Source organism: Merops nubicus, unplaced genomic scaffold, assembly GCF_000691845.1.
Source record: "Merops nubicus isolate BGI_N331 unplaced genomic scaffold, ASM69184v1 Scaffold48627, whole genome shotgun sequence".
Taxonomy (NCBI): Eukaryota; Metazoa; Chordata; class Aves; order Coraciiformes; family Meropidae; genus Merops; species Merops nubicus.
In genome coordinates this window covers 1-10,828 of record NW_008619218.1, presented here as the reverse complement: position 1 = coordinate 10,828, position 10,828 = coordinate 1, and the positions used below count along the sequence as shown (strand labels likewise).

Genomic DNA, 10,828 nt, shown 5'->3' with positions numbered 1-10,828 from the left:
AGGGGGCGGGGAGAAGCGGTTTCGCAGCCTTCCAAGGCCCTCGCACCGGGTCCCTCCCTGAGGGGTTCCGCAGCCATTCCCCCGGTCGCTTGTACCCACATCCCTTCCCGCCCTCTTGGTGTCGCCCACTTAAAACACCGCCTGATCTGTCCCTGAGCTTATCTGCACATCCCTGTGTGTCTTGTCCTCGGGGCCTCGCTGATCCTCCTGTCCCTCTCCTTGTGTGCTGCCTGGCTCAGCAGCTGATGTGTTTTGTCCCACTCTGCTTTGGCCTAGAGGAGTACCATAAGAAGAAGGCTGTGAATCACTTGAGAGAAAACCTGCACTACATGCTGAAGGGACGATTTATTGCTAACAAAGCCACCACAGAACAAGTAAGACTGTCACTTCTTTCTCTGTCTGTTTGCTTCTGACAAGGAACACAGGTGAATGGGGATCATCCCCAAATTTTCCAGCTTAGTCCCTGTGGTCATTTTTTCATAGCATCTTGAATGATGTTTCTCATAACCAGTGGTCTTCCCCAAAAGATAGTTCCATGCCAGGATTTGAAGACAACAGCTGACACTACTAGAATCTTGGGCTATTTTTATGACATACAGGCTATTAACTTAAATAAGCCATGTGCTTTAAGCCAGTGTTTCTCAGGCTGGAGATTGTGAAAGAGATGATGAGGTACTATGAAATGCTGAGGGAATTCCACCAGCTTGTTGGGTTTTCAGGTTGTCTCGTGGAGAGACTGGATAAAAGGAGGTCATAGTTTCAGAAAGGTCTGAATTGAAATCTGGTCTTATCTGTATGACAGCTATCAAAGAGTATTTTTTATTTGCCTCCAAATACTAGGTTGGTGTTGGTGATTGTCCCAGTGACCCACTTTGGGTAACATCAGTGGTTGACTCTCAATTTTCTTTGCAGGGTGCTAGTAGAAGAGAAGGGATGCTGCAGATCAGCTTGAAAATCACCATCTTGTGGTTTGGTCTGGATAACACTGACTGTTCTTTCTCTTTTCACTGTCTGAAGGTCCTTGCACAGAACAGAGGCAGGATGTCCAAAGATCAGCCTCCAAAGAAGGCAGCAAAGAAGAAACCTGAGGGCACAGTCTTCACGGAGGAGGATTTCCGTAAATTTGAAAGAGAATATTTTGGGAGACCATGAACAATGTGAAAGGGCTTCGTGCAGCTCCAGTCCTTCTGCAGCTGAGTGCTCCACAGGCAGGACTGGGGATTCCCCTGGGGTGTTTGAGATGGGACACAGGAGATGTGCCTCTGTCATGCTTTCAGAGAAGCTCTGCACCCCGAACTTGCTGCTGGCCAGTTAGAGCCACGGAGGTTCTCTTGGCTCTGAGATGTGTTGTCCTTGTCATTATCTCCCTCCAGCCAACATGTCTTATGTTCCTGATATAGAAAGGTGGACTGAGCCAGATACAAATCTTGCTGCCCTTCCTCAGGGTGTGAGGCTTCTGCCACCTGTGTTCCTTGGCAAGGAGCATTTAAGTATTGTATTCAAATTAAAAAATGTTTTCAGGCAGCAGTAATAAATCATTAAAGGAAGGATCCTTTGAGAGACTGCTAAACCTGAGCAGCCCTGTGGTATCTGTTCTTATCACAGCCTCTCTCAGGTGTCAGTGCAAAAGCTTTTTATACATTGTTTGATTAAATAATTGTTGCAGATGCTGCCTCTCTTTGCCTTTGTAATAGTGATAGTGACAGGCTATGACTGATGAAGACAAACCATGTCTCTGTCCTGATCCAGGCTTCCCTCTCTCTAGGATGGCTCAGGTATGTGAATGGCCTCTCTGATTCATGTTGACACGTGTTTAATTTGCCCTCTGACACGCTCAGGCCTTCAAAGAGTGCAGATTGGAATGGAGATGACTCCTGTTTTGCCTGCTTGTGGTCTCTTTCCAAGGAAGAGCTCTCCCATGGAGAAAGTTGTCCTTTGGGTGCTTACCCCTGAGGTGCAGCCACTCTAGGAGGGCACTGCTGTGGGGGCTGCCAGCTCCTGGAGGCAGGAGGGGCTGTGACCCAGACGTCAGCCTCGGAGTGAAGGTACAAACTTCGGAGGCAGAGGTGGTGGTGCTTGCTGAGGGGAAGTTTTGTTTCCTATCGAACTGCTGCTGGATTCCCGGCTGCAACCAAGAGAAGGCCCAGCAGGTGGGAGTGTTGTCCCAGACACTGTTCAATCAGGCCAAGTGCACCTAGGTCGGGGTAATCCAGTGTGTTTGCTGGTCAGGCTGGTCAAGGAACCACCTCCACTGGTCAAGGAACACTTGAATCCAAGTGTTCAAGGTCAGGCTGGATGGGGCTTTGAGCAACCTGGTTTAGTGGAAGGTGTCCCTGCCCATGGCAGGGGGTTTGTAACTGGATGACCTTGAAGGGCCTTTCCAACCCAAACCATTCAGTGATTCTATGATTACAAGGGGCCTGACTGACCCAAGCAGCAGCTGCTGAGATGTCAGTGCTGGGGGGAATTTGGTATCCCTCCCCTGCCCTCTGATTATCATTCCTGATGCTTTCCTATTAAGTCTGTGCCTGCTCTTGTTCTTCCCCTCTTGTCTGCATAGGAATGAAGGTCACCTAAAGGTGTGAGGTCCAGACAGGGGAAATGGTGAACACACTGAAGTCTGTGTGTTGGGAATTGTGTAACAGCACGTGGGAGGGGATTTCTTGTAATAGGATCAGGTTCAACTATCTGCAGCCCAAAGTGGTAAATATAGAACAGTTCAAAGACCGGTTCCCTTCTTTTTCAGTTTGTTTTTTAAATTTTGCTCCCAAAATTTAAAAACATGTTTTAAAAAAAAAACCATAATTACTTTTTGCTTCTTAGAAGAATGGAAATGCTCTAGTTTGAAAAAGTAGTTGAGTGAAATATGCATGCAGCCCATCTAAAAACCTCTTCATTCTGTGCCTGCTGCTGGGTGAGTGACCTGGTCTAACACCTGCACCTCTGTGTGGAGCTCTCATGGACACAATTAACAGTGTGAAAAAGCTGGGCCTGCCACAACTGGAGTTTTGAAAGATTTCTGGGGTGTTATATTGTTTTGGGTCCTCATCTTCAGTATTTGGCAGTTCCTTTGACCTTACAGAGGTCTTTCACGTCACCCCTTGTGCCTTCTGTACCAGTTTCTCCTAGACACCCTTACTTCTGTGGTTGTTGAGCTCCTGGGCCTTTCTGTAGGCTGAAGGAAGCAAAACCACCCTTTGTTGCTCCAGAAAGGAGCAGAAGGGTAACACAGTTCACTCTCTTTGTACAAAACCCAGCTTGTTTGCCTGCAAATGCCAGCAAACAGGAAAACTCTTTGAGAGTTAATGAGGAACTTTAAAGCAGGCCCAGAGTTTTCCCCAAAGATAACACCACCTAGATCTGGGGAGTTTTACAGCTGGATGCAGCTCTTGTTACTGGCTGGAAAGACTATTGGGGCAAACACAAGTAACACACTTCTTTAGTGGCCCTGAGGTGCTGTACAGTGTAAGGGGGTAAAGCTTCCTGACAGACTGCACTTTGCCATCTGAACTCAAACTTGGTTCTACAGCCAGCAGTATCCTTACGTAAATTAAGCATCATTTTGTGGGAGGAAGGAAAAGCAAAGAGAAGTGAATGGGTGGGTCTAGATGAACCATCTTCTGCAGAGCAAAGATCTGACATGTTCTAGCCTTGATTTTCCCCCCTCTCTAGCAGAGAAGGAGCTCCCATGAAATAAGAACAGCAGTGCCACCCTTTAATCCTAGAATCACAGAATGTCTGGGCTGGAAGGGACCTCCACAGGTCATCTAGTCCAACCCCTCACAATAAGCAGGGACCCACACTGGGTAGAGAAGGACAGGAGGTGGCCCCTGAGGGAAATGTCTTCAAGTTAGAGGGAAGAATAGGTGCCAGCCTGTTTCATGTGCCATAGCTGCTTTTCCTAGTTGGCCTCCAACCTCTGAACAACCCTCAGACCTGCTGGACGCATTTCTGTCCTGCGTGGCTGCGAGTGAAGGTGCAGGGAGGTATCCTTCTCCTCCTCCTCCTCCTCCTCCTCCTCCTGCTGCCGCCTGAGCTCATCGGGCTGCTGGCTCTCTTCCCAGCTCTGCGACACCAGCTGAGCATCCTGCAGCAGAGAACAGAGGGAGCTGAGCTAAGGGGAGGAGGAGGAGGGTGGCATTAACAGCACATCCCCACCCATGCCCAGCAGGGAGTCAGAATGGGAGGTGGCAGAGGCAGCTTTAATAGAAATGCAAGTAAAAGCTCTGGAGCGTTATTAATGTGGGAGAACCTTTCCAGGGAAATGGTTTAGAGGAGGCAGAAGAGTTCCCAGATGCTCATTGTTGAGCTAGCTTGTGGTGAGTAAGATTCATCAAGCCAGTTAATGGGCTGTTGCTCCCTCTGTTACGGGACTGGAAAGCACACAGGAAAATTTGGGTAAGGTTATTGTAGAAAGGGGGCACAGCAGCAGCGCCCCAAATCACTCACAAAAGAGAATTTAGAGCAAAAGGGAGTTTCTCATTTTGAGAGAAGATGACCCATCAATTAAATTAAAAATGAGGAGTGTAAAGCAAGGCAGTCTGCCTCATGCCTGCTCAGAATCTGGAACTGCAGCCAAGGCAGGCTGGAGGGTTAGTAGGTTTGAGCTGGATTAAAGGTTTGCATGTCTATCCATAGTTCCATTAAACAGGATTAACAGTGCCCACCACTAACTGGTGAAGGCAGGGGAAATAAAAAGCACAAAGGTTGCTCTGGAGCTGCCCACAGGGTTACCTGCACCTTTTTCAGAACAAATTAACTGTTGGCTGGGGTAACGAGTAACCCAGCCAAGCTGTTCTGTCCAGAGCTGCACTGTTGAGTGCCAGCAAGATCATTTATCTCCTTTAATGGGAGGCAAAGCCTATGCCTCTTTCTCTGACTGCCCACGTGCTGCAGTGGAGCTGCAGGAGTTCCAGAGCAAGGAGATTTCTCTGCCCTATATAAATTAAGCTGACACATCTGCTGCCCTTAGAACTTGCTCCCTGCCATTTTTTGAAAGGTGTGTACATGTAAAAGAGAGGAAAAGAGCAGCTGAAGTAGAAATGAGAGGCAGCTAGCCATTACCTGGAGAGCATGCACCTATGTAATAGGGAAATCAGAGCTTGTGGGCAGAGCCACTTCATTCAGTGGCTGGTGACTCTGCATGAGTCTGCTGAAAATAACACAAAGACAGCATACCTGGGATACCTGAGCAGCCAAAACAGTGCTGCCTAGGTCAGGGGACTGAACTCCTCTCTGAACTCACAAGGCCAAACTTGTGGGCCTGAAGCATTTCGATGGCAAAGTGAGCAAAGAAGAGGGGTTTTTGGCCCAGCAAAGGATGCTCAGAGTAAGACCCTAAGGCTGTCTTTGCACTGGAAATGATACATAACAGAAGGGTGTGTGCTGGACTACACAGCACGGCTGTGAATACAGCAGGACAGAGGAAGGCAGGTTGTCTCCTGAAGCTGCTTGAACCATACTGAGAAAAAAAATGAGTATGCATAAGATGGAAATTACACATATCACAAGGACAATATAGATCCTATTGTTTCTGAAGGCCTAAGTCTATAGGAAAATAAAGAAAACTGGCCTTATTCTGGCCAAAAATGTATAGAGTCTATAAAAATATATATAAAGTAGGCTTATATAAAAAAGCTTTCTAAATTAGAAACCCATTTAGGAAGTGGAGAAGGGTGGCTACACAACAGTGAGGTTGGAAGAAGGGACATCTCCAAACAGAGAGAGCGCATAGATATGCCAAGAACAGAAGCTGAACCATACTTAGAAAAGAAAAAAGATGAGGCAATACTTAACAAAGCTGTGGGAAATGTGGGCAAGACAAGGAAGGTATTTTTTTCAAGAGGCATGTGACTCCTCTCTGGAGACAACAAGGCTTTGGGGCTGGGGGAGAGGGGACTGTGACAGGCTGACCACTGCATGAAATGGTTTCAAGCAGAACAACTCAACGTTTTTCTATCTATCAGTCCAGCTCAGCAGCACTGGGGGAACATTCATCTCCCAAAGGGCAGCCTGTCCTTGCAGCTATTTCTGGGCTTCCTGCCAGGGCAAAAGCTATTTGGAAGATTTTATCATCGTTCTTTCTTCGCTCTCCAAAGCTGCAGCTGGGGGGGTTTATTTTTACAAGCATGCTGCAGAGGTGCCTCTGGTTCTCCACACAGGCATGCAAAGAAGTTGTCAGCAGCGGTGGTTTCCTCTTCTCCTTTGCAAAGAGAAGTGCAAGCACCTGGGTCTCTCTAAAGGCAGGGTGAAGAGGAAGGGAGCTGATAAATATCGTGGTAACAGCAGGAACAGGCTTGTGAGAAGGGGCCGTGTGTGGTCAGAGCAGCTCTGTGAGCAGTGAGCTGCCAGAGCTTGTCTGATTCTGTGTGGGAACACCAAGCTCCTGTTCACCCCAGAGCACAAAAATCAGCTAAGGGACCAGCAGCCTGAGGGTCACACACGCTGAGCCTGAGAAGTCCACTTCCCTGCCCTTAATTCAGAGGAAGAATAAAGGAGACAGAAATCCCATTGCCCACGCCAACTAGCAAATTCAAATGGCTTTTATATAACCTGGGTGGAGGGGATTTTGCTGTTTCCATAGATGTCAATGGAGTGGGCTCCTCTGGGGGCAGGCAGAGCCTGTATTTCAGGCACTGAAACCTATTTCTGGACACAGTATCAAACCTGTATGGAAGCACATTCATTCTGAGAGGCTCTGAGAAAAAGATGACAGCTCCTGCAGTCTGCAAACTGTAGCATCAGGCAGACAATCAGCCTTCCTCCCATGGGCTGGGGTTTGTAAGGTAACCGTGTCCTCAGCATTCCTGGGGTGGGCTGGATGAGCTGCTGGGCTGCAGAGCCAAGTGGCATCACGCTGGTTTGCCTCACACAAAGCCTGGAGGAAGAATCTAGATGCACAAAAAAAAAGCAGAGGAAGAGTCAGCCCTCATCTCTAGCCAGTGTAAAAGCTGAACTCAGTTCCTAAGAATGGAAACACGGCGTCATCTCGGCAGGCGTTACATAAGGTTGCCATATTGGCTACCTGTAGAGCTGCAAGCTCAGAGCCTCAGCAGCAGTCATGGTGCCAACGACTCTTCCAGGGCAGGTTTTTGGGTCTCTTGCAAGCAATACTATAAAACACACACAGGGATAGAGGGCAGAGCACTGCAGCATGGGTGTGTCACGCATTCCCTGTCTCCTGTCTCAGCTCTGATCTTCCAGCTCTGGAGTGAGTAATTTGGTAAATTGGAGCTCTGTACTTTCTGGAGGGCTGCAGGAACCAGAATCATGTATTTAGTGGCCAGTACAGACACCGCCTCGTCTGCCTGCAGAGCATGGACTCAAAATTTCCCTGACAGAGCCCTGCCACGAGGTGGGGTGGGGGATAAATATGCTGACCATCTCCCCAGGCTTTGGGTGAGCTGAGCAAGGGCTGCAAAACACACCCGCTGCCCCCTCAGCAGCCCGGGCCCTTGTTCTACCTCCCAGGACAGAACAACCCCAGTCCCCAGTAAGCACTGGAGAACAAAGCAGCACCTCCATGTGCTCACCAGTTTGCATTTCTATTGTGCCTAGTAGACAGAGTGCTTGCCCAGGTGACCAATGGGCCAGGCTCCCATGAAGGTGGGGAGTCTGGGCTGAGACTGCTCCAAACAGCAGGGAACTGCTGCTGCCTTGTGAAGCCCAAGGTGGGGTGTTGGTTACCCACACCCCTTCCCACATGGCACACTCCAAGCTCCTGACAAGGCACCCAGGCACCAGCTGTAAGCACAGAGAGGTGCATCCAAACACCTCACCACTGAAGTGTCAGACACCAGGACTTCTCCACTGCAACAGGGTGAACGATTTTCTCACACCCTTAGGGAGCTTTTCCTTCCCAGTTCCAGTGCTGGCTGGAGCCCAGCCCTGGGCAAGGCTGGTCCTGAAGCCAGCCAGGCTGGGACCTGCGAGTGCCTGAGCTAGGCAGCTGACTGCATCGTGTCAGGGCAGGTGAGGACTCAGCTGCTCAGGGAGGATGAACATATCTACATGCCCAAGCTGGCTCCAGCAGGCCAAGCAGGGATTAGGTGCTGCTAAATCGGAGTAGCTGCACTATGAACATACCAAGAGGGCACAGATCAGTATCTACAGGCAAGAACTCACCCTGCTTCTGCCTGTTATCATTTCTGCAGCATGAAGCCAGATACCATCTGAGCAGGGCTGGTTTCTTCTCACCACATCTTCCCCGTTGCCACACTCCAGCACCAGATCCTCAACTCGCCTGCCACAGCCCTGCCAAGCAGCCCAAAACCCAGGAGCCAGGCTGCAGCTCACTGCCCCAGCATGCGGGCACCTCCTCCACCCCTCAGCAGAGCTCAGCTAGCTTTAGGGACCAACTCATCCATTCCCTCGGTAGAAGGAGGTTGAGTTCATGTTTACACCTGAAGATTTTTGACAGAAGCCCAGCTCATTGAGCAGTGTGAGAGCAACCCCCACCCCAACCCACCACCCTGGGCCAGTGAACACACCTCCTGCTCTTCAACACTCCAGGACCAGTTGGACACTCATGACTTGTTCTGCACTTGCATGTGCTAGCCAGCCAATTCTTACAATTTATGCTCACAACCAGCTTTTTTTTGTCATTTCCTACCACGGGCCATTCATCCCCCTTCCAAATCCAGGTAAAGCATGTCTGAACCCTCCCACCTTCTCTCTTACTGACCTTGTGATCTTTGGACATCTAATCTCACCTTGTACACTCCCCAACTCCTGCAGACTGAAGTCCAACTCCCAGTAGCTGATCATCTTTGTATTTACACCTCAGTGGTTCAAGTTCTGCTTGTCCTACAGGTCCCCAGTGATCTCACACCAAAACTGCCAGGTTTACTATAAAATAATTTATTAGCCAGCAAAACACAGCTTCAGCAGCAAGCGTATATACATGCACACAGAGCCTGCCGACTACCCTACTGGGGGACTCTAGCTCTTCTGCCCTTGGCCTTGCGGACCTCTTCAATCAGATCTTTTAGGTACTGGATTTCCTTACTAAGGGCATCTGCTTTCTCCTTCAGGGCTTGATTCTTCTGCTCCAACTCTCTGCACTCCCCAGACAGCGCCTCCTGCTCTGCCCTCTTCTTCTGCCGGTAGCGCGTGGCAGCCGTCTTGTTCTGCTCCATCTTCTTCAGTTTCTTATCCATTTTCTTCTCTCCTTTCACCTTTGCTGACACTACCTTCTCTGCAGGGTGATCGTAGGGTTTGGCCCGCACAGAGCCACAGTTGGCATCTGTGGGCAACTGGTGGTCACTGTGGGATCCAACTGACTCGGTAGGACTGTGTTGGGGTGTTCCCAGGTAGGAGTCTGGGCTCATGCATATTCCACTATCATCAGAATGGTTCTCCTCCTCTTTCTCAGACTTGGCAATCACTACCACAAAGGTGGGGCCCTCCTGTTTTTTTTCTCCTTCCAGCACATCCACTTCACTACCTAGTTCTAAACTAAAGGAATGGTCTGGAGTGGAAGTCAGAGACCCTGGGGAGAGGGGAAAAGACCAAAGGGAAGTCAATGGGGCCATTGGATCTGCTCCAATTGGAGGTTCAGGGAGACTGGTGATTAGGTCAGGTATCAGTGGAGGTTCTTTGCTGTGAAATTCCTGGATGGTTGGGTTAAATAGGAGATCACACGTGTCTTCCAACGTGGCCATCAGCTCGTCTGGTGAGACGGTGGCTTCCAGATTACCTAACAGGGCATCAAAATCAAATTCCTTCAGATCAATCTTCTCCACCATCCACTCCATGCCAGAGAAGGCATCCTCTGCGCAATTGAAAAAAAAAAAAGTTACCACTTCAGTAAAACAGCAAACAGTGCAACTCAAGCTTCTGAAAGCAGTCCAGAGACTCATCTTTTAACATCTTCCTTATCTCTTGTACCGGTATGGGGAGGGGAAAAATCCACTATCATTCAAAAATCCCTTGCCCTCTAGCTGCAGAAGACCACAGGATAAAATGTAAGCCATCAGCCTTTCCCACATGCCACCCTTCTTAATCCAACAGCAGGGGAATTCTGAACCATCTGAAGCATACATCCATGCTTCTTTCTTGTGACCTCTGCCAGGGAGCAGTGCCCTAAGAGCGGGTATGTTATTAAAAGCACAACTGAAGTGTCACTTTACCACACTCCAGTCTAGTAATCACCAATTCTGTGTTGTGTAGGAGCAAAGTGCTCACACCTCCCAAGCAAACGTTTCCTTCCTACTTAAGAAAGCCTAATTTTTTTTTTTTTTAATCAGGCTGTTAAACCATGCAATTAATGGATTTTATGCAAATAAACACCACCTTACCCTGGCTGCTATCTATGGTGTTGCCTAAACTGTCCACAGCAAGCCAATTGGAGGAGACTGCCTTAGCCTTGTCGCTGGAGAACCCATGCGAACCGAGGGGCTCGGCCACCTCCAGGTAGTCATCTAGGAGTCCCAGACTTTCCTCAGCCACCGAACACGGCTGGCTGAAGGGGGATAATGAATCCCCCAACAGCATCTCGTTGTTCAAGAGGCTCATCTTGGTCAGTTTTTAACGCTTTGACGTCAAAGGATGTAGACAGGTAGAAGGTCTTTTTGTCGACTACAGCAGTGCTGCTGTGTGGTACCGTGAAAAACCTGCCAAGAGAGCATCAATTCATCAGTATTTGTTCTATCAGCACATTGTTTGAAAGAACAGCACAACCTCAAGAAGCGCGGCAGCGCTCTACACACTTGTACCATTTTCCCGTTTATCGGACTGCAATAAAACATCTTTGCGTCTCGAATACTTCTCAATAAAGGCTCGGCAGAGGCGGCCGCGGGCTTCCTCATGCCCGAAAAGGTCGAGCAGG

The 10,828-nt window shown here is 49.0% G+C and overlaps 2 protein-coding genes across 2 annotated transcripts; one reads left to right on the top strand and one right to left on the bottom strand.

The window, feature by feature from the left end:
- Positions 1-276: 276 nt before the first annotated feature.
- On the top strand, positions 277-1,152 carry RPS19BP1 (ribosomal protein S19 binding protein 1; the record flags this gene model as incomplete). The annotated part of the gene is made up of 2 exons (XM_008943704.1): positions 277-374; positions 1,018-1,152. Coding segments are annotated over 2 exons (233 nt in total), but the record flags the coding sequence as incomplete, so codon positions are not given.
- Positions 1,153-8,839: 7,687 nt separating this feature from the next.
- ATF4 (activating transcription factor 4) lies at positions 8,840-10,646 on the bottom strand. Its single transcript, XM_008943703.1, has 2 exons — positions 10,299-10,646; positions 8,840-9,772 (listed from the first exon to the last, which is right to left on the bottom strand). Exons 1-2 carry the CDS (start codon positions 10,513-10,515, stop codon positions 8,928-8,930), a joined length of 1,062 nt encoding a protein of 353 aa, XP_008941951.1. The 5' UTR covers positions 10,516-10,646; the 3' UTR covers positions 8,840-8,927.
- Between the last annotated feature and the right edge of the window lie 182 nt (positions 10,647-10,828).

Excerpts from the sequence above, each read along its gene's own strand:
- ATF4 (XM_008943703.1), bottom strand. The coding sequence starts at position 10,515 with ATGAGCCTCTTGAACAACGAGATGCTGTTGGGGGATTCATTATCCCCC. Across the intron at positions 9,773-10,298 it reads CACCATAGATAGCAGCCAGG|AGGATGCCTTCTCTGGCATG; the intron begins GTAAGGTGGTGT and ends TCAATTGCGCAG.